This window comes from Chiloscyllium plagiosum, unplaced genomic scaffold (genome assembly GCF_037043375.1).
Source record: "Chiloscyllium plagiosum isolate Xiang-an unplaced genomic scaffold, Cpla_swu_hap1 HiC_scaffold_24, whole genome shotgun sequence".
Taxonomy (NCBI): Eukaryota; Metazoa; Chordata; class Chondrichthyes; order Orectolobiformes; family Hemiscylliidae; genus Chiloscyllium; species Chiloscyllium plagiosum.
The window spans coordinates 7,868,233-7,892,270 of NW_028270162.1; the positions used below are offsets into that span (position 1 = coordinate 7,868,233).

The 24,038-nt window shown below is 38.4% G+C and overlaps 1 protein-coding gene across 12 annotated transcripts in view; it reads left to right on the top strand.

Moving 5' to 3' along the window:
• Window positions 1-24,038, top strand: part of fbrsl1 (fibrosin-like 1) — a 1,023,586-nt gene that overhangs the window by 545,144 nt on the left and 454,404 nt on the right. For all 12 annotated transcript variants that reach the window (XM_043715446.2, XM_043715444.2, XM_043715447.2 and 9 more), the window contains one exon: window positions 1,856-1,891. In XM_043715446.2, the coding sequence (XP_043571381.1) occupies window positions 1,856-1,891 (36 nt within the window). The remainder of the gene's footprint in view (window positions 1-1,855; window positions 1,892-24,038) is intronic.

A 24,038-nucleotide genomic window follows, 5' to 3' on the forward strand; every position in this document is an offset into this window, starting at 1 on the left:
ATGGTCACTGTTGGCTGATGTCCATTGGATTTATGATGGCATGTGTACTTTATACGAGACTGTTTTGATACAAAAGCCAAGGTAGTGGAAATAAACAGATTCCAGAATATTTTGTAAATTGCTCCATATTGCCAGCATCTACGTTTCCTTCCATAAATTCTGATTAAAAGGTTTCTGTAAATGTTGCCACAGAAAGTATCTGAAAGACCTGTATTTGCAATGTGCTTTTGTGATCTCACATGTTCTAAGGTTTTCCACAACTTATTTGCTTCCTTGTTTCACGGATGTGAGCAGTACCATCAAGGCCAGCATTTGTTGCCTATTTCTAATTGGCCTTGAGTAGAAAGGTTGCTCGGCAGTGACGAGTCAACCACATTATGATGGGTGTCATATCTAGACCAGATTGTGGGTAAGAATGACAAATTTCTTTTTGGACATCAGTGAGCCAGATGATAGTTGTCATGATCATCATTATTGAGACACATTCCAGATTTATTAATTGAAATTAAGTTCCACCAGCTGTTCTGCAGGGATTTGAGCCCACCTCTCCAGAGCATAAGCCAGGACTGTTGAATTGATAGTCCAATGATATTACAGCTGCAATCTATCCCCTTTGCATAATGAAGTACATTTGAAAGATAGGCGCTATGTACTGTAGATGATGCAACAACCAATTTGCGTACAGCAAACTCCCACAAATAGAAGCATGATAATAGCATGAATAACTATTGTAAAGATGTTGATTCAGGGATAACTGTTGGCCAGGACACTGGAGATAACTTCCCCTACTCTTCAAAGTATTGTCAGTGGGATATTTACATCCATCAGAGAACGCACACTTGAAGTCCTATCTGAACGATGGCATCTCTGACAATAGAACACTCCTTCAGTACTTTACTTGATGTCAGTTCAGATTCGTATGCTTGGTTCTGTGGAGTGGAACTTGAACCCACAACCTTCTAACTCAGAGGGGAAGCACTACCACCTGAGTCATAGCTTGCACACTTTGTTTGCCACCAATGTTGTCCTTTTGTGATCTGGGGATGCTGATACTTTCTGAGGTACCATTTCACAGGTACTAGTATCTCTCTCTAGTAGTTTAGGAAGTGAGCATTCACCCTGGTTGACATTGCACCTGAATCCAATACTTTCCTTACCCAAACGTCTCTCACTCACTTCTCAGAAATGAATTGCTCTTCATTATATCCACTCCCTCCTACAAGTTGACAGTCCAGTGCTGTAGTAACAGCTAACCTGGCATAGATCAGCAGTTGAACCTGGGAACTTCTTGCTCGTGTTGGCCATTAATGCACCACCTGGTACAGTTATCCCCTCAGCCACTCGGTTTTGTTTTAAGGAATGCAAAATTCCTTTCCATTTCAGATATCTGTTATATCATTTTACAAAGAACATTTATGTAGCAAATTATTATTGAAGGAAAGTAGGTCAAGCAGCACTGTTAGAAACTATATGTGATGTATTAAATAAACAATATATTGCACTATGCGGAAATTCAGGACGTTCAAACTTATGGTTCTTCATAAAAATATCAGCATCTCTCTGAACTCTATATATCTCAGCACTTTGATTATTCATTTCTTATTTAAGTGTGTCAGTTCAGGCAAAATGGTAAATGTACTATCCAAAAACAAACCGACCTGATAAAAATGTAAAAATATAGGGAAAGATTTGCAACCAACCTATTACCAGAAAATGTATATAATCATTTCCACTATTATCCTGTAGGCCTGTACTTGTCGTAAGGTGTTAAAAGGCCTGTTACTGGGTATGAAGAATGTAATGGGCATTCGGTGCAAACCTAATGTATGTTCCTCCTTTATTTTTCCTCCCACAGAGTTCTGCTCATTCGTTTTCAGGACGAGGATACTCTGTAAGTTATTTCAAACCTTTGAATATTATACATCAATTCTCTTGGGTATCTGTGCTGTGTATCAGAACTAATTGTTTCGGAGCTATATTTTAAAGTATACATACACACACACATAACCACTTACACAAGGTAATGAATTGAATAAATGTCCTTTTAGCCTGGCATTTCATTACATGACAAAGATAATATTTGTTCCTGCTTGGTTTGTAAATGTCCTTTAATGATGAAAAGAGCTGGATTTAGTCACACTTTGTATGTTTTCATTGTTCTTCTCAATCCTTTTCCCAGCGTAGCAGATGTTTGAATTTCAGCTATTTGTATATTGTGGGCCTTTTGTTTTGATGTTTCATTTCTCTTCCTGGAATCTTGGATTTATAGGGCTATTACTGATTCAAGGAAACCCTGTTTAAACATAAGAAATGATGGACATGTGTTCATGATTCCTGCATCTTGTTTTTATTCTCAGCTTGTGAGAGATTGTGGCAAAGGCATACTTATTGCCAATGTGTAGTTATTGCAAGAAAGTAAAAGTGAGATATTTTCCTTCCCAGTTCACTTGATCAACATGGTGGTATCTGACAATGTAGCACTTCTTCAGTACTTCACTGGAGTGTCACTTCAGATTCAGATGTTTGGTTCTCTGGGATGGGACTTGACCCCACAATCATTTGATTCAGAAGGGAGAGAACAGATAGCACGTACAGATTTCTAAGGGCCATTGAACTGCTCGTATTTTTGTTTTTAAAAATCAAAGAACTGGGGTGCTGGAAACCAGGAACAAAATTAGAAATTACTGGAAGACTCAGCAGATCTGACAGCATCTGTGGAGAGAAAGGCAGAGTTATCGTTTCAGGTCCAGTGACCCTTTCTCTGAACACTGCTAGTGTTAGTTGAGTTGGCTGGACAGTTGTGATGCAGAATGATGCCAACAGCATGGGTTCAATTCCTGCACCACCTGACCTTACCATGAAGAATTTTCTCCTCAACTCCTCCCTTCGCCTTAGGCTTGGTGACTCTATGGTTAAACCATCACCAGTCATCTCTCTCTCTCCCTATGATCTGGGTTTATGATGACTTTACGTTTTTATAATTTACCAGTGTTGAAATCCAGCATCATTTTCATTATTCTTGCTCTCCAGTCAGAAGATTTTTGGGAATGCAGTTTCGAACTGGAATTTTTCCTTGTCAATAGTTGTTTGGAAATTTGCCTATTAAATCAGCATTAGCTATTTCATGTAAAATTGTGGGTGATGGTCTGATTGCACCATGGAATGAAGCAGAGATGGGCTACTTGTGTGTGCAACCTTTTATTTTACAAGTTGAGGCTCTGCAGGGACAAGCCTGCTTGTGTTTCTGAATTATTTCTCTGATTAGCATTTTATAATCATTGATTAAAATTTGCTGTTTTCATAGAATGATAATGGTGTGTTTCAATGAATTTTGTTTTTATAATTCTGCAAAATGGCAAACAATAACTCCACTGCATCTGGAACCTATCTGTTTGTTTTATAGGGATTGTTAAATTCCATTTGGTTGATGTTGGATGTAAAATCTCTGGAGTGTGTATTTCTTTGTGATTTGGCACAAGCTAGGGTCTACAGGAAAATAGGATGTATTGCAATGAGATGCTGATATAGTGACAACAGTGGATGTGGCACTGCTTGGTGAAGTAAGAAACAACTGGGTAATTAATAGACTAAATTCTGACTTCATTCTTCCTTTGCTTGATTTCACCTAAAATTTACAATTATTATTCAAATACACAACACAAAAGCTTGAATTTCCATGATGTTCCAAGTAAAATGTGTTATAGTTCAGTAATGTCTTAACCTTTAAAAATTCAAGCACTGCTCCAGCTTCCATTTGGCAGACTTTGCACATTCGAGAGTGTTGAGCTGGAAAAGCACTGCAAGTCAGGCAGCATCTGAGGAGCAGGAGAGTCGATGTTTCAGGCAAAAGCCCTTCAATAGGACAGTTTGTACACTGCTGAATCTTGGACTGTATGGACAGTTCATTTACCTGCTGTCTAATTCTTCCATCTGCACAGAAAAAAGGATTAGAAACTTAATGTAGCCAAAGAAATGTTCACTGTCAGGAAAGTTAGCAACTTGGTTTCTTGGTTCTAAGGCATCATCCATTATTTTGGGAGAATAACCTTTTCCTGTCAATATTCTTGATATTCTGGCAAATTGGAATTATTTTTCCACAAATTGTTTTCATTTTCCTCCATTTTACTGCTTCATTTGATAGTGGTTGATGGAACAAATCACTCTGATGGTTTAGGCATCAAACATATAATGTGTGTTACTAGATTTTATGTCTATGATTTCAATTAATAGGATTAGATACCAGATGTTAGCTTTGATTTCTCTTCAGGGGTGATGGCTTCAATCTATAGTTTCAAAGCAAAGTTTCATTTTCCATAGATAACCCATCGTCTGATTCGCAGAGGACGCGAGTGTGTTTTAGCCACAAAAATGTAGAGTTCTGATCTAGTAATCATTCAGTCTATTCTGCTAATAACACAGCAGTTGTGTTCTTGTATGACCTAATGTTATGGAAAATAGCACAACAAATAACGGGACCTATGGGAAAAATAGGGTTAGGGGCAAACCACCAAAAATATCAGTAAACATTGAAACAAAACTGGCAGTTAGCCTAACGCAAACAATAGCACAGTCTAAGTAAATGTAAAAATCATATATTTTAATGAAATAACACAATAACTTTAACACTCTAATGGGTTTCTGAACTTGCTGAGTTACAGTATTATATTAAAATGGGGGCTGAAAGTCATCATCAGCATCATCATTACTTACAGGTGCAGTTCTGTGTGTAGGGTTATGACGAAAGAAAATATTTAATCCAGAAGTGAATTGATGTGGTTCATTGTCCTCAGACTGTTTCTTGGGGGTTGGATTCAAAAAGGCATCTAGTTTTTGTTGCTTTGCCATCTTTCTCCTTTCATTAAGAAGCTGTTCATGGGGTGCCAGATAAGACTTTCTGCCACAAACTGCTATCCTACTGCAATCTTCATTGTAGTCATTGTCTTCTAAGAGCTGCAACTGCTTCTCGACTTCCTTCAGGATAGAAGACAAAAGAGAAGTGGAAAGTTCTCGTGATGCTATGTCCTGGACTTCATTGTCTTCATCTCGAGCTTCAATTTCCCCCGTAGCAACAAATTATTGTAGTCAGTCTCCACTTCTTCAAATCTAACTTGATTCATAAGAGCGACACAATGTTCTTTGATTGCTGGAAGCTTCTCTGATGGTTCAAAGCCTTTAAAATCGTGAAAATCTGGGAGAAACATCAACCAAATTGCATGCAAGCAGTCCTTACTGATATCATCCCAGGCCTCTACAATGATGTCAATAGCATTCTTCATGCGTTTTGAGAAGATTTATAGCTCAGTTTGAGGTTCTGGGTGTAAGTTTGCTCGCTGAGCTGGAAGGTTTGTTTTCAGATGTTTCATCAACATACTAGGTAACATCACTGAGCCTCTGGATGAAGCATTGGTGGTATGGCCTGCTTTCTATTTGTGTTTAGGTTTCCTTGAGTTGGTGATGTTATTCCTGCAGTGACATCATTTCTGGTGGTCATGTCATTTCCGGCTCCTTTTCTCAGAGGGTGGTAAATGGGATCCGAGTCGATGTGTTTGTTGATAGAGTTCGGGTTGGAATGCCATGCTTCTAGGAATTCTCGTGCGTGTCTCTGTTAGGCTTGTCCTAGGATGGATGTGGTGTCCTTCCTCATCTGTATGTAAGGATACTAGCACGGGTGGATCATGTCTTTTTGTGGCTAGTTGATGTTCAACAAGAAAAACTAATGTAATTTACAAAATACCTTGCAAGAACTGTAACACACACTACATTGGGCAAACAGGCAGAAAACTAGCCACCAGGATACATGAATATCAACTAGCCACAAAAAGACATGACCCACTCTCATTAGTATCCTTACATACAGATGAGGAAGGACACTACATCCATCCTAGGACTAGCCAGATAGAGACACACACAAGAGTTCCTAGAAGCATGGCATTCCAACCTGAATTTTATCAGCAAACACATTGACTTGGATCCCATTTACTACCCCCTGAGAAAAAAAAAACAGGAAATGATGTCACCAACCCAAGGCAACCTAAACAACAAATAGAAAATGGACCATACCACCAGTGCTTCATCCGGAGGCTCACTGATGAAGTTATCTAGTATGGTGACAAAATGTCTGAAAACAAACCTACATCCAGCATTCTTAATACTAAAGCACTTCCAAAATTGAAGAACACTGTCCTCATTATCCCCCTCAGTAGCTGCAATCAGCTTCCTAAATGTGTGCCTGAAATAATAAGCTTTAAAAGCTGCAAGGCACACAGGTTCATGGCTTGAATCAGTGAGATTGTGTTTGAAGGTAAAAATAGCACTTTGATGTTTTCAGAAAGCTCAACAATGGCATAAGGACGGCTTGGTGCATTGTCCAGAATGAGGAGAATCTCCAAATCTAAAGCTTCCCTGCAATAATTTCTAAAAAACATCCTCGAAAACATCAACAATAAGGACAGAAAAACTTTGCCCGTCATTCAACCTGTTTTGCTTGACTTTAAGTAAACAACTAGAGTGGACTTAAGGAAACCAGGAATGGAATCGCACAATAGCCAATTGGAGTTGACGTTTTAAAACAATCGTTCCCCAATTCACCAATCACGCTACAGCCAAATCGTGTTGACGAAACATATGTCATGGGAGAACTACCTGCATTTGTAAACACAGGTGGCGTTTTTAGTGCTATTCAATTAATAACAGCCAATTAACACAAACAGGCATAATCATGACTCCACAAAAATGGCAGTAGCAAACTCAATGCTCCTACCTTGAAGTACTGGATTTAGTCTCTTAAACGTTGCTTACGGGGATCATGAGCTGGGATTGGTAAATTAAATACATTTTACAAATGTTGAACTTCGAATTGCTGAATAAAGTGTTTGATGTTGAAAGCTATTAGCCCCCAACCTCAATATATCATTGAGTGCATGGTAACAGCTTCAGTTTTTTCACTCTAAACACCTTTTGTAAGCTGCACGGAGCAGGTGACAGAGTCATAGAGATGTACAGCATGGAAACAGACCCTTCAGTTCAACTTGTCCATGCCGACAAGATATCCCAACCCAATCTAGTACCACCTACCAACACCTGGCCCATATCCCCCCAAGCCCTTCCTATTCATATACTCTTCCAGATGCCTTTTAATGTTGCAATTGTACTAGCCTCCACCACATCCTCTGGCAGCTTATTCCATACACGCACCACCCTCTGTGTGAAAACATTGCCCCTTAGATCCCTTTTATATGTTTCCCCTCTCACCCTAAGCCGATGCCCTCTAGTTCTGGATTCCCCCACCCCTGGGAAAAGACTTTGTCTATTTATCCTATCCCAGCCCCTCATGATTTTATAAACCTCTATAAGGTCACCCCTCAGCCTCTGATGCTCCAGGGAAAACAGCCCTAGCCTATTCAACCTCCCCCTATAACTCAAATCCAACCCTGCCAACATCCTTGTAAATCTTTTCTGAACCCTTTCAAGTTTCACAATACCTTTCCGATAGGAAGGAGACCAGAATTGCACGCAATGTTCCAACAGTTGCCTAACCGATGTCCTGTATAGCTGCAACATGACCTCCCAACTCTTGTACTCAATACTCTGACCAATAAAGGAAAGCATACTATACGCCTTCTTCACTATCCTATCTACCTGCGACTCCACTTTCAAGGAGCTATGAACCTGCACTCCAAGGTCTCTTTGTTCAGCAACACTCCCTGGGACCTTACTGTTAAATGTATAAGTCCTGCTAAGATTAGCTTTTGCAAAATGAAGCACTTCACATTTATCTAAATTAAACTCCATCTGCCACGTCTCAGCCCATTTGAGCATATCACTCTACTAAAGGCCATTTTTGCTTCTTTCAGTATGCAGACCCAGAAAATAGCACTGTCTTATTCCTCTACAAAGCACTGCTTAAGTTAAATTAATATGGCTTATATTTTAAGTTTCATCGAGACGTTTTGCAATAAATCATAGAATCAAAAAAGAACCCACTCTTCTCACTATTGCAGACTTACTATAAGGCCACGTTAAACTATTTACTTATGCACTTATCTGTTTCTGTGCAGGCTGCACAGAACCTCTCCCAAACAGGCTGCACCAAGATCAGTTGTGAATTTCACTGTTTGTTAATTTTCCCAGATGCACTCCAATGTCACTGCAGTGTTAGCAACGTGGGTCTCTCTCTCTCGACTCCCCCCACCCCCACCCCCCCCCCCCCCCCCCCCCCACCCCACACTGACCTCACCATGTGCTTCCTTTGTCTGTTCCGTTGTTTTGACTTTGTTTTTCACCACAGTTCCAAAACAATGCAACAGCATACGAAACAGTAATTCCTGCTCCTGGAATTCGAGGAAATCACCCCCAATGCCTAAAATACCTCAAAAAAGAAGCAGCTGTTACAGCCAGAAAGTTTTCCCATCCTCTATCTTGGATTACCCAGAATCCTTCACATAAAGTCTAAATCCTTTTCTGAAGAAGAGGACAAATTATAGCATTAGTTTGCACCAACTGAGTAACATTTTATATAGCCTGAAGAGTAGTAGAATTTGAAGGAGGTACCATGAGTTTTCTGTCACAGATATTTTACTGGGTGGGATAGGTTGTTGTGGGATCACGGACATCTAGGAGAGATGAGGATTGACATTTCCCTTCAATTGCTGCCATTTGCTTGAACTGAGATATTAGATAATGCAGAATGCTCTTAATTGGATTTGAGTTGAATTCAGCATTTCCAAAAATGATATTATGATGATATAATTAGCATAGCATTGAACATGTGACATAAATATGCTTTCCTATTTGTATATAAATAAGTAAGTTAGACTTCAACTTTGATAACACCCATAAGATCCCTAAGGTTCCCCCTTTGTGACAAATTACTGCCTTTTGATTGTTATCAGCACATCAGCATTATCTGCATCTTGCATTTGACTTATGCTGCTGGTCCTGCAAATGCAAGGGGTTTTTTTTCATTGTTCTTGTGTGACTTGCTGAAAGATACCATGATGTCTGGTATAAAGGCAGAAGTAATTTCTGCTTGAAAGTTTGTGTGCGTGCATTTACAAAGTTAGGGAAATGCTTTTTCTGAGGTTGATGTGTTCAAAGGAGGCAGAACTTGTAAATCAAAGTCATATCAAAAATGATAAAGCCTTATCTCTAGGGGGGCGCTAGAATGGAAGCTGAGAAGACCTTAGCACAGTGCATTGATGGATGAAATAGCTATACAAACATCGACAGGAACGAGAGATGATAGAAAATCAATCTTAACAAAAGAAAGTTTACTAAACATTGTAAAATAGTTGTACTCTTTGACTTCCAACAAAAATCTTGGTAACGGTCTGCATTTTGAGAACTCTTTGCTGTCATAAAAAACTGTATGGAAGCTGAAGCCAACAGCTGTTAAGCAAATATTGGTATTTAGTACTGAATTGGATGTTTGTACCTGTATTATGTTAATCTTCCACCTTTGTCAAGCTAGACAATCAGTCTAGACAGTGACAGGAAGTTAAATGCCTGCTATGGCCTAATGTTTTGCTGGCGGTCTCATCATGTGACTATCTTTTTTATTTCTCTCTGCCAATACTTTAACAAGTAAATAAGTGTTTGAAAAAAAAATCAAAATTCTGCTTCAAATCCAATTTTTCTTCTATTTTGCTTGCAGCAACTTTTAGGAGTTTACTTTTTAATTCCAGAAATTCTAGGGTAATGCTAGAAGTTTGGTTATTTTTGTTCACCTCAACACATTGGGTAAAGGAGTTCTAAAACTTGGCCAGAATGTTTTACCACCAATTCCTGTTCCATGATGACTGCTGGACAGTTAGTGTCTTTTGAACTAGGAGAGGATCAACTGCCAAATATCATAAGAACCTAAGAAATAGGAACAGGATCTGGCCCGTCAAGCCTGCTCTGTCATTCAATAACTCACGTTCACTTACCCACCAGCTCACCATAACCCTTAGTTCCTTTCCTGTTCAAAGAACTGTCTATCTTTGCCTTAAAAACATTTAATGAGGTAGCCTCAACTGCTTCACCAGCAAGAAATTCCACAGATTCACAACCCTATGGATGAAAAAGTTCTTCCTTAAGTCAGTCCTCAGGAGAAACAATCTAGGCTCACACATGAGCTCATCACAAACAATGAAACAGTATCCCATTAAAAAGTTGAACAGATCTAGGGAAGAAATAAAAAATGAACAAGGTGTAGAGAATAGAATGCAACAAAAATAAGATGCAATGAATATTTTAAGTTACCAATCATGTATTTTGTAACTGCAGCTTCCTCCTCTTCTCTGATTCAATTCCCTCCATCCCTGAGCCTTCTGTGCCTCTACGTTCCCCAGCCTCTACAAACCTCGGAGAACTTCAATATTGGCTTCTTGTGTACTCCGAGGTTTGAACCACCATTGGTCACCATCCTAAGACATCAAACATCCAGGCTTTGGAATTCCCTCCTGAGACTTCACTTTTCTGTTCCTCACTCTTAAAGACATTCCATGAAACTAATCTCTCAAGTGAACATTTGATTACTTGTCCAAGTGACTCCTCCTTTGTCTCACTGTCTTATTTTCCTTTGGTTTATTATGCTTCTGTAAAGTGTCTCAAAACATTTAGTGGCTTATAAATGTAAGCCATTGCTGAGAGTAATTCATATAGGAATGCATGTGAAGTAACTGAATAGAAAGCTATCCATTTGATATAAAAATAATCACACTGTAGTTGTTGATTTAGTTTTATTTTTATTTCTGATGCTGAAGCTAAGATCTTGGCGTTTATGCTCCTAAATCCAGCATCACTTTCCCAGTGCAAGACTCCAAGACCTATGAAAAACTGGATTTAGCACATCAATCACAAAGAGCTGGTGCACATCTGCCACTTGTTCTTTTAACTGTAGCTGTATGCCCTGGGAAGGCTGGAAAGTAAAGTAAATGAGGAAAGAGAATTAAAGGATGAAATAGGCCCAACATAAACACATGCTCCTTAGTTGTTTAAAAAGATCAACTGAGGGAATTAAATTAAACAACCCTACGGTGCTTAGAAAAATTTAGAGATGGGAACATAGCCTGATACCATCTGCAAATCAAAGTAACAAATTTGCAAATCATTATTTCATCGATAATTGCTGTTCATTATATTCTGTTTAGTTGCTTTTTTTCTATTTTTGTAGTTACAAGTTGTTACTTATCAGACTTAAGGCAATTCGTTTTAAAGCTTCACTGTATGGTGACAAGGTCGTTGTGTTAATGACAGGATTGTCATAGCATTCTTTAGATTAGATTAGATTACTTACAGTGTGGAAACAGGCCCTTCGGCCCAACAAGTCCACACCGCCCCACCGAAGCGCAACCCACCCATACCCCTACATCTACCCCTTACCTAACACTACGGGCATGGCCAATTCACCTGACCTGCACATCTTTGGACTGTGGGAGGAAACCGGAGCACCCGGAGGAAACCCATGCAGACACGGGGAGAATGTGCAAACTCCACACAGTCAGTCGCCTCAGGCGGGAATTGAACCCGGGTCTCTGGCGCTGTGAGGCAGCAGTGCTAACCACTGTGCCACCGTGCCGCCCAAAATTCTGAATAGGTATGACAGATTTAGATATCTCACAGACCATCATTGACTATGTCTTTGTACCTTTCTTTTCCATTAAGTTGTAGATGGTACTGATGTACTGTATGCCAAGTGATGGAGCAGTTCAGGCAGCATTTGGTGTAATTATAACATGTGGTAATATTCTTTTGATTTGAGTTCCTAACGCTCTTTTTATGGTTTAATCCTTATTGAAACTAAACATGAGCTGTTTCACTTTAAAGGAATAGGTATGTCACCACTTTAAAGGATCGATCATGTGTTTTTCAATTTACAATGTTTTGCATTCTTTTTCAAATTTCAGGATTTTACACTCTGAGATAAGTGATTGCAAATTTATTATTTGTGCTACATTGCAATTAGTAACTAATGAGCCCATTTTAGGTTCTGCCAGGGTTACTCAGCTCCTGCCATTGTTACAGCCTTGGTTCAAACATGACCAAGTGTAGCAATAAGCCCGAGGAAAAGTGGAATCAATATGAATCAAGGCAAAACTGTCCAGTGGTTAGAATAATACTAGGCACACAGCAAGATGGTTATGGTTGTTGGGAGTCAGTAATCTCTGGTCCAAGACATCTCTGCAGGAGTTTGTCAGGATAGTCTCCTCGAACCAACCATCTTTCGCTGCTTCTTCGATGACCTTTTCCTCTTCCTAAGGTAAAAAGTGGGGATGTTCACTGATGAAGGGCTTTTGCCTGAAACTTCGACTCTTTTGCCCTTTGGATGCTGCCTGACCTGCTGTGCTTTTCCAGCGCCACTCTATCTTTCACTATCACTGGGTCAGAATTCCCGAATTCCCTTCCTAAGGGCATTACAGATAAACCTACAGCACCATACACTACAACAGTTCAAGAGGGCTGCTCACCACCACCACCTTAAGGACAACCAGGGATGGGCAATGAATGCTAGCAAGCCAGCGATGCCCATGTCCCACAGAATGTAAAAAAAATTGATCAACATTGTATCAATAAATTCAAAATATTTTAATTTTTCACCAGGCTTTCATTTTAGGAACAATCAGGCCCAAGCAAAAGCAAGAGAATACTTGTTTGTTTCTTTCTTTGGTCAATTATGATTTTCGATTGGTGGATCCATCTACAGAATGCTACCAAGCAACTGGATAAATAGAAATTGTTACTGATATGTTTCTTTGGTTAGCATGTAACCTGTGCTGGTGCTGGTGTTGGTGCCTAAGCCATTCATTTTCTCGGAGGCTTTGAAAAATATGAACTTTGCTTTTCTTGATGTTTGAGGGAATACTGAGAGGAAATATTTCTTCAGCAGTCCTGGTTGTTTCCCAATGCCTGCCGCAAATTTATTTTTCTTCAACTAGTGTCCCAATCATCATTTTTGATAATATGAACTAATACTGTATGAAACAGCCAGAATTTTCATACCTGATGAGGATTAACAGAGTATGCTCAAAGTTCTAAAGTTAGTGCAAGTAATCTTGGGCTGTAAACACATAGCCTGTGCTGTGCAAAGTATGTCATTGTATCATGATGTTTCCAGTTTCAGAAAAAAGATATACATCTCATTTATCAGCCTGATGTAATGAACAATAAATGCCAAAGGGATGTATTGAACACCTTGAACTGTATTTAATATCACCCTTGTGCTTTGGCACTATAGCTCTGGCTTCACTGTGCCCTTCAAACAAAATTAGAAGTATTTCAAACTAGTTTAGGACAAGTATTCATGAATAGGAAAATTGCAGCATTTTAGAAAATAAATGGTCATCCAAGAGTACACAGTGTGGCTATGACATGATTAGATTTACTACTGGCATTTAGAAACTTTATAAGCCGTTTTTTAAGCTGTAACAGCTATGAGTTGCACTCTGAAACAGATTCAGAAAGCACTTTCTTAACTGGTGCTTTTGGTAACTATCTGAAAACAGTTATTCCTGTCTTAGCAGGCCAAATGTCACTCTCTTCCTGTACTTAGAACCACACTGAGACACCTACATTACTTGCTTAACCACAGACATCAGAATATAACTGACAAAGCATGTGGGAACAGAGGCACTGCTTCACACTGTTTGTATTTCTATAAAACCAGAAGTAAGCCACAAGTTGTAGAGGATAAACCACAGATACTACCTAGATAACAAAACTAGTGCTGGTAATTCAGAACTTCCTATTGCAAATCTCCCACAAGCTTCTTTCCCCCTTCCCCACAACCCAGCCTGATGTAACTAATGCTAAACCTCTGTGCGCACAAGCAATTAAGTTATCTTTTGGTTTATCACTGAACATGATGATAAGAGGTGCAATGATAAGATGCATGGCTGGGTTCCTTTTTTCAAATTTCCAATTATCCAAAATACTTTGTCTCAATTTAAAAGATAACTAAGTGGAAGGTAACAAAGTTCTATATTTTCCCTGATTGTAGAATCTCCGTTCCTTTTCCTAATGACAATCATTCTTCCCTGTGGTCTTTTGACAGCCTTAGACAGAATTTCTGAAAATTATTCAATGCAAAACTCAATGCTTACTAACTTCTATGATTTGTATGCAGTGTTATTTTTTAGTGTCAGGTACCAAAAGGAAGTGCAATTGCACCCTAAAACATATATGGTTGAAACCATAATTTTATTCAGCTAGCTTTTTTTCTCAGTATTTCAAATTGTCTAAAGAAATGGCACACTGAAACTTCAAATGCAGAAGAGTATTGATCACTTTTAAAAGAAAATTGCCAATGTTCTTAGAAACACAAAACATAATATTGCAAGGATCAACAGATGAAGCACAAATTTGTCTTTATTGTTATAAAACCTTTTTTAAAAATGCATTTTACTTCCTCTTTCTGAGCATTCTCGTGCAACACTTGGTCTCTGGCCAAAGGGGCGGACTGGAAAGCAATCTACTGACAGTTTCTGCCTGTGTTTTCTGGAAGAGTGGTTAGGATTATTCAACATCTGGTACAATGATTGGTCTTTGGTACTCAATGATAGCACAGCCTAGGTCATGAGCTTATCATAAGGGGCCTTGGCCCTATCATTGTAATATGTTATAAAGATTGGTTATTTTGTTCTTTCCCAATGTGATCAGAATGTATGATCCTACAGTTTTTTATTCCCGAAAAACAGAACAATGCTGTAACTTTCCTGTCAAACATTTTCTGCTAGGCGACAATTGTAGCACATATTTTCCATCAGGTCTGGAAGTCAAACTGATATTAGGATGTATAGAATTCTGCACAACTCGTATTTGCGTAGTTTCTATAAAGTGGGGAGAGAGAAACCAAGTTAACCTTTTTGAATCAAATTGATTCTTCATCAGAAATGTAACATAATGGTTCTAAGTGGAATTCCTTTGGGAAAAAACTAACTTTCGCATTTTTCAAGTCTTCAACATGAAACAAACCCAGTGGTGTTGGTTTCATTTGAAATTAGCTGGTGATGAAACAAATGTATCTTTTCATTAAAGATTCTCTTTTTAATGATTTCAGCTGTAAATGCATCCTGTTGTCTTGCTGAAAAATAAGCATGTACAAGTAATATACAATAATGCAGCAAGTTTGTGTCATAGGTGGTGACTAGTTTTGTCAAAACAAGAAGTTTCTTTGACTAAGTGGGCACTTAACCAGATCGTTGCATATAACAATAGAAAAACACTACAACTTTATGTCAGATCAACCGTCAACACCAGAAAACATGTGTGCTTAATATTTTATAGATATCAGATAAATTAAAATATGTTACTATGCTGCCACATTCACTGAAGGTTAAATCCGGTTGCCGTGATCTAGGCATCATTTTAATGCCCATCAAGTGCAGTATATTTCAAAATCCTGCCAATGTGTCAGCCTAAATTGAAAATTTTTTTGTAGATAAGATGTTGTGGCATTCCAAAAGGTCGACCGATGAAATTAGTCCTAAATGCTATGAGACCATTAAGATGTCAAATAAATTCGAGTAAGTTACAATAGGACTATATTTTAATGCAAATGAGTGAAGGTCTTCAAATTTAACAGTGCAGAATTCTTATGAATACCAAAAGGGAAAATGGAAAAGTTTTTAAGGCCTAGCCTTCAGTGGGGAAAAAATAACTTTACGACTAAGAAAAGGAAATGTTTTAAAATACTAATTGCAGTAAGACATATGTAAAATGCAATTGTTTGTGCACGAGTCCTATAATAATGCTATGTACTATTGTACAACTCAAGTTCTAAGACCAGAACTTTGGGTTTAAAGACTACATAATTGTTCACTTTTTGTTAGGCAACAATTTGAAAATAGACCTACAAATTTGTCAGTTATAACTATATCGTCAACTCAAAAATTTGCGAGTCTTCAGAAGCTGCATCAGATTTATCTTCTACTCTTCAGCCATAGCAAAAATGTACGTTATCTAGGTACAGAGAACTGCCGTAATATTGGAGTATTGTTGTTCTACCACTAGGTGACACTTGTATATTTAGCAAATATGAAATAAATATGTTGGAGTAGATATTGCAATTTTATTTCTTTACCTGTGTTTTTCCCATTAGTACTCTTGAGACTAAATACTGGAATCTGCATAAACTCCTGGTTGTGGATTCCAGACTTCCAGTATATTGTTTGGCTTGAAAATTATGTTCATTCAAATGAAGTAAGTATTGGGCAGCCAATCTAACGTTACTCACTTAAAATCCACACTGAAAGTTCGACCTGTTAACTTTGGGGCACTTTGAGGATCTTGATGTTTTTCAGTAGCAGTAAGAATTTGTCTTTGGATTTCAGGATGTACTGGATTTGGTTTGCTTAAAACTCAACTCCCATTCTCCCCATTTTCAATGAATGAAACAACATTTATAAAGTACAATTCTATCGTGGCTTAACATAATGCATCATGCATATCCATGCATTCAGTTCAAGGCACAATGTGTATCTGTAGAAATGTATCAGTGGTGTGCTTCCTTTAAGACCATCCATTCAACTAGAGCAACATATTAACGGGCCTACTTTTTCAAGAGCTTTAAATTTAGATACATATGAAGAAAAATGTCAAAAATGTTGTAAAGCAGAAATAGAAATAAGAACAATAATCTATCTACCAAGTGTTAACCATGGCTCAGTTGATAATGCTTTTGCATCGGAGTCAGAAAGTGATAGGTTCAAGTCCCGTTCTAGAGATGTACATACAGAAATCTAGACTAACAATGTAGTTCTACTACAGTTTTGGTCATACAGTCTTTAGGGATCTGAAGCCGAAACCCTGTAGGCTGTCAAAGGTGCTCATAAAAACAATTTTGCCCCCTTTTTGAAGAGCAGCAGCCTGTGTCTTGGCCAATATCTATCCCCTCAATCAAAAGCAGAAAAAATAGTGCACAAATTTGCTGTCATGTTTCCTACATGACAACAATGACCAGCAGGGACACAACATTTTTTTTCTTTTTAGAGCTTTTCGTAATGTTTTCTCAAGCAATACCTTTTGGCTTCCAGGGCTACATTTTCATTCTTACTAAATAATATATTTGGTAATTCAGCCATGTATTAGCAATATCTGTATTTGATATATGTGGTATCTGTGTTAATATATGTGGTATCTAGAGTTACACAGAAGCAAAATTGGAAGAATTCATTTGAATCATAGGCTGTGCAGCATGGAAACAAACCCTTCAGTCCAACTCATCCATGCCAACCAGATAGCCTAAATTAATCTAAATGCATTTGGCTCATATCTCTCCAAATCCTTCCTACTCACATACCCATCCAAATGCCTTTTAAATTTGAAATTGTACCAGAGTCTACCATTTCCTCTGGCAGTTCATTCTTTACATATGCCACCCTGTGTGTGAAGCAGTTGCACCTAAAGTCCCTTTTAAATCTTTTCCCTCTCACCTTAAACCTGTGCCCTCTAGTTTTGAAACGCCCCTAAAAGACCTGGACTATTCACCCCATCCATGCCCATCATGATTTTATAAACCTCTTACAAAGTCATCCCTCAGCCTCAGACACTTCAGGGAAAATAGCCCCAGCCTATTCAGTCTCTCCCTACAGTAGATATGTTTTTTAAAATGAAGAGTAATGACATCTGCAAGTATCCACCTATAAACTGTAAAGAACTGATGACTGATTCACTTCATCAATTTTCTGTATTTCTGCCACTAACCTTTCCCAGCACAGCAACGGAAAACTTAAACTTGAAAGCATTTTTTGATTACATGCTGAAGACTAGAAACCTGAACATCCTCTGCAAACAAACAATGCCACTTTACTGAGGGGCCTTTCACTGTAGATGAAAGCAATGTAACCATCGAGATGGATGGATTGGGAGGGCAGAAAACAGAAGCATAACAAGTTGACAGATATTTCCAGTTATGTTTCATGTCGCTCCAGGTTACAGACATTTAATACCAGATGCACAAATGCCTTTCAACAGTTCACAGTGCAGCACCTCTTAACCTTTCATATTATCAATGCTTCGTTAAACTTAAAACCACAATATGTGAGCAAAGCATTAATTTCTTAGGTGCAACAAAATTTAAATTGGGACAAGACAATAAGCATAAGTTGACAATTATTTTTCGATGTAACTGACACGCACTTTTACATACAAAAAGCCATCACACTGAGTGCACCTTTGCAGAATGGTGAGGTCACAGCTGATTCCATTATCTACATGCAAGACTGAAATATTTTTAACTTGACAGTTGTTCTCCTGTTTATGCATCTCAGATCTTAATCTCAAATTGAATTTTAGCGGTTTTATTCATTAATTCAAGGATGTGCTTGTTGATGGCTAGGTCAGTGTTTATTGCTGATCCCTAACTATCCAGAGAGCAGTTAAGCGACAACCCATATTTCTCTACACTTGCACTTGTAGCTGACCAGATAAGGACAGCAGTTTCCTTCCTCACAGGACATCAGTGAACCAGATGGGTTTTTCCAACAATCAGTAAAGATCATTGTTAGACTCTTAATTCCAGATTTTTTTTTACTTTAAATTCCACATCTACCATATAGACTTTGCACCCAAGAATATTATGTGGGCTTTTGCATTTATATCATCAGACCATCATCTTCCCTGAACATATACTGGCAGGCACTTATATCCTAACAATAGCATTGAATACACTTCCTAACCATACAGTGGTTTTTGATTTTATTCAGCTTTAAATTAGAGAAGCCATGTTTATTTTCAAGGATCTCATTAACACAGTGCATGAGAGATTTTGTGACTCCAGGTTAACTGAATATTTCTGTTGAGAATTTAAAACTGTTTCTCACCTTTGCAGCCTTTGTCTCCTCTCCTATCCCTTGTAGCTTCACTCTCCCAATTCTTCAGCCTCTTCCTCTCCTGAGTTACTTGCAACCTCTCCTTCTTTCCTACCCCTTTTTTGTCACCTCTTTGTGCTACCTTCCACCTACCTTTTGCAGCCTGATTCCCCTCATTTCTCTTGTAAACCCCTCACAAACTTCTTGAAGCCACCTCCTCCCCCACTCTTCCTCTTTCAGCGTTTTCTGCTCCCAAACTCTCGGCTTCCTTTACGTCCCCATCCCCCTTCTGCAGTGACCTCTGACTTCCTCACCTCCCTCTTTTGTCTTACAAATGCCTCCTCTCCTTCCCCCAACACAGTCCCTTTGGACCCTGGCAAAAGGTACAGTTTCCTGACAGATTGCTTCTCCCCCATCAACTCAGTTACTACACCCGCTTACCTTCCTGTTGTACATTGTTTCTCCTATCCAAGGCTGTGTGTCTCCTGTCTTTGCTGATGGCAGCTCACTAGCAAGCATAAATCATACTAGGGTATGATTTGAAAAAGCCACTCCTCAAATTCTGTCCATTGTATTTACTGGCGACTTTTCTCTGATTGCCCCATAATTGATTTTCCTGATTCTAGTAGTGTTCAGGCTTGAGTTCTTCCACTACCAATGTGTATTTTGAGCCCTGGTACATGTAACCACATTTCAAAAATAGCACCTCATTTGCAGAGTAGTACTTTAGGACATCCTGAGGCCATGAAAGAAGCTATGTACATTGCAAAGCTTTGTTTTTTGAGATGACAGGAACTGCTCACTCCATCTTGTCAACCTGTTTTTGTAATTGCCTTTGAATTTTTATACTCCTCTAAAATAAAAATTGTTCATGTAAAGAATTCATCTGGATTTGATTTTAGGTAATTCGGGTCAGTGTCAAAATTACCTAAATTGAATGCAATTAAATGAGTTTAGAATAAAGTTCTCCAAGCTTTGCTTCAGTCTCAGGTTCTCAGTACACCACATTCCCATTTCTCACTTAGCTTTGAGATTGCTAATTAAGTACAAAGTTGGCAGTACTTTTCTACTTTGAGTCCAAAGCACATTTGCAAACTGTACAAGCTCATTTTATTTGGGATCCCTGCAGCCAATAGACTGAGGAGGTCTGCACTCAAAATGTAAAAGGACAGTGGTTCCTGAACTTTCAAAATAAAAAAATAAATAATTAAAGAAAGCAAGTAATCTTGTGGTTGCCTAGCCCCTGAAGTTGGGATAAGCAATACTATTATTTCTTTTAAAATTGCTACTGATAATAATAAAGTTTGATCTAAACAAATACGGTAGTCCCCCTATACCCACGGGGGATAAGTTCCAAGACCTACCACAGAAGCTCGAAACTGCAGATAGGAGTGAATCCATTCATTTAAGTGGGAAATTTACCTTCCCAGCAGTCCCCGGTTCCTTGTTTTGGAATGTTCCCTTTGTGGGCGGCACGGTGGCACAGTGGTTAGCACTGCTGCCTCACAGCGCCAGAGACCCGGGTTCAATTCCCGCCTCAGGCGACTGACTGTGTGGAGTTTGCACATTCTCCCCGTGTCTGCGTGGGTTTCCTCCGGGTGCTCCGGTTTCCTCCCACCATCCAAAAAGATGTGCAGGGTCAGGTGAATTGGCCATACTAAATTGCCTGTAGTGTTAGGTAAGGGTAAATGTAGGGGTATGGGTGGGTTTCGCTTCGGCCGGTCAGTGTGGACTTGTTGGGCCGAAGGGCCTGTTTCCACACTGTAATCTAATCTAATCTAATCTAAATCTAATATGTTCAGGCCGCGGTAAACCGTGGGTAACTGAAACCACAGAAAGCGATTCTGTGGATATAGTGGTCGCCTTGTACTGTTTACCAAATAAGGGAGGTGGTGGTATAGTGGTAATATCATTGGATTAGTAATCCAGGACCCAAGCTCACATTTCAGGGTCACTGGTTTTCATCAATCTTCTGAATTATTAAATGTGTGTAATAGTATTTCTATTATCACTTGCCTCAGTTTGTTTTCAATATGTGGATGCATTTCAACCATTTCATGGGTTTTATTCTTTGACTTCATTTAGTTTTTACAATATTTCTTTTTATTCCATTTTTTATTGTGATCATCCAAAACTGCACTGCCTCTATCTCAACTTAGATGAAGTCCAGTTCTCTGACTATCCTTATACTCGATCAACATTGACTCCTAGTTCAATAAGGTCTTGTTTTCAAAATTCCCAGCTTTGTTTTCAAACCCTTCCATGGCTTACCCATCATATTTCTCATATCCCCTCCATACTCTCATCCTTCCAATATATCTACGTTTACTTAATTCTGATCTCACCCTCCTTGATTTTAATATCTCCATCTTTGATGACCTCACCTCAGTTGTCAAGGCAATGAAATTTCCTCCCTCCACCCCTCTACCTTTGTTTCCTCTTTAGGACGCTTCATAAATCATCTCCATTAAGCTTTTGGTCATTTTAGGTAATGCACAGTGCTGTATTTTGTTTATAATATTCCTGTGAAGGGCCTTAGTACGTTACATTTAAAGAGTTATTGATATATAAATTATTGAAACACATTTACAGAATTTCTAACCTCATCCTCCAATGTCACATCCATTTGATATAATTGAGGGTAATGGACAGAGTGGACAAAAATAAACTTTTCCCTTTGAAGGGGCATAAATTTAAGGTAAGACGCAGAAGGTTTAGAGGAGATGTGAGGAAAAGCGTTTTCACTCAGGGTGGTGACAACCTGGAGCTCTCTGCCTGTAAGCGTGGTAGAGGCAGAAATAATCCTAACATTTCAGAAGTATTTATATGTACACTTGCAATGCCAAGGCATACAAAGCTGTGGTAAAAACTGCAGATGCTGGAAACCAGAGTCTAGATTAGAGTGGTGCTGGAAAAGCACAGCAGGTCAGGCAGCATCCGAGGAGCAGGAAAATCGACATTTCGGGCAAAAGCCCTTCATCAGGAATAGAGCATGAAGGGCTTTTGCCCGAAACGTCGATTTTCCTGCTTCTCGGATGCTGCTGACCTATGCGCTTTTCCAGTACCACTCTAATCTATACAAAGCTGTGGGCCAAGTGCTGGGAAATGTGATCATAATAGTTAGATGATTGCATCTTTGCCAGTCAAAAACAATGAACAAAATATTCTTCTTTTGTGCTGTAGATCTCGATGATACTATGACATCTCCGTGGTAAATATGGAAACAAAATAATAATTCCCCTATATTTACTTTTTTCTTCTGGCATTCTATCATGAAACTTCCCTTGTTCAGTAAGAAAGGAATCCTGTATACATTGTCATCTCCCATCCAGTCCTTTATACCTGTAACCTACTGGTATCATCTTTAATCTAATTAGTAAATCATTTGTGAATGTAAATTCCAAACAATATATGATCAGCCATTACAATTATGCATTTGATGTTTTAAAAGTTTAATTTATTCCATGAGTTGTAGACAAGCATTTTTTTAAATTCTCAGATCATCTATCACATTTTTGTTCATTTTAGGTTTTTTATCAGCTTTGTGTCTCTGACCTGTTTGCAATAAAAGATTCACTTGGATTATCTCTCCCCAAGCAGTCATCCCCAATGGTTTGCAGGTGTTCACATAGCACTGCCCTCACACAGTGAGAGACACAGAACAAATTAGTAACAGAAACCAATAGCCCAGCATGCCATCGTCAGAGGATTGACATTTGCAGCCTTTCCAAAGAGGTTTTATTGTCAAAACCACACCATGAACCCTGTCCAGTTGAAAGACTATTTGTCTGTCCCCATGTGCGGCACTACTTTAGTAGCAGAGCTTGCTGCTAACCTCTTGCTGCGACCCTGGCTGTTGCTGTTAGCAACACATAAAAATTACTGTTAACGGCAGCAGGACCCACAACACATCAATCATGGCCTTGGATGAAGGCTTCAGGGTTCTGGCCATTCTGTGAACTTGACTACATATTTTAGGCTATTTCATCAAGAAAAGTTCGCTTCCATAAATAAAGGCTTTGACCAATTTTTAAAATATCTGTTGTTTTTAAAGAAGTTCATTGTAGGCGTGCTTGTCCAACAAGACACAGGGTTTTGAAAAAGAGTGAGTTATATCATACCCTAAACTAAGATAACTGAATTCAGCATTGTCTTATTGAGCACAAATGTGTTTTAAAAAGTAAAGCAAAAATTCTGTCTCCAATCAAAATTTTTATACTTAACGTTCTTTAGAAGAACGAAGATTTTTTTTGGTGCACTAATTGAATAGAGACAATTAAATATTTAATACTTCAAAAGAAAAAAATTTCACATTTTCTGTGAAAACAATTTCAATGTATGAAAAGCTCTAGAAAAGAGTCTAAATCGGCAAATTAAGAAATTAGTAAATAGAATTAAGAGGTTTCAAAATTATAGTTGACTGAATAGCTAAAAAGTGCTCTCAATCCTGATTATGAAAGCACGTGAGGAAGTCCAAATTTAAGTACAATCTGTGATAGATAACCATTTGACAAATGAAGGATTCATGAGGAAGAGTTGTTGATTTGCTTCTCAGTATTTTTTCCGTGTGGGTAATAATATCTTATCTCTGAACCCAACCCACCTACCTTGAACAGCATTATTCAATGTGAAATAATTTGACTTTTGCAGCAATACATTATGAACTTTATTTTCCAGTGTTGAGTTTTGGCACAGCATGTTGAAATAACAGCACAAAATGTATGTACTTAAACTATGGTCTGAATAAATTAAAAATTCTGACCTTTTGTTGTTATGAGATGGTTTTAAAATACCTCAAAATTTTCAACAGCAAATTGTTCAGTAAAACACACAATTATAGTATTATAACTGGAACTAGATTTTAATGTACATTGGAAGAAATTGAATTAACAAATGGTGCCTTGGGAAAATAAATGTTGTTTTTTGTCATGAAATATCACTTTTTTTATTGCTCTTCATGCATCTGGATCCTAGATATATATCATCGGCAATCACTTACTAATGAATATGATTGTCCACCTAGGAAATTCCGTGTTGCTGGTCATGGTTTCTGAGAATCCTTGTATGCTGATGAACCCAATCCCAGAGTTGTATCTCTGATCACACTTTTGGCAGATGTTTCTGGCAGGTGGGATTGGTACTTTGCCTCAAGATCATTGATAATCCTTTCTCATTTTTTTCCTTTCTGTACATCTTTTTGCCACCAAGTGTTCTCAGAATTTTGTCCCTTCACACAGGAATTTCCTCCAA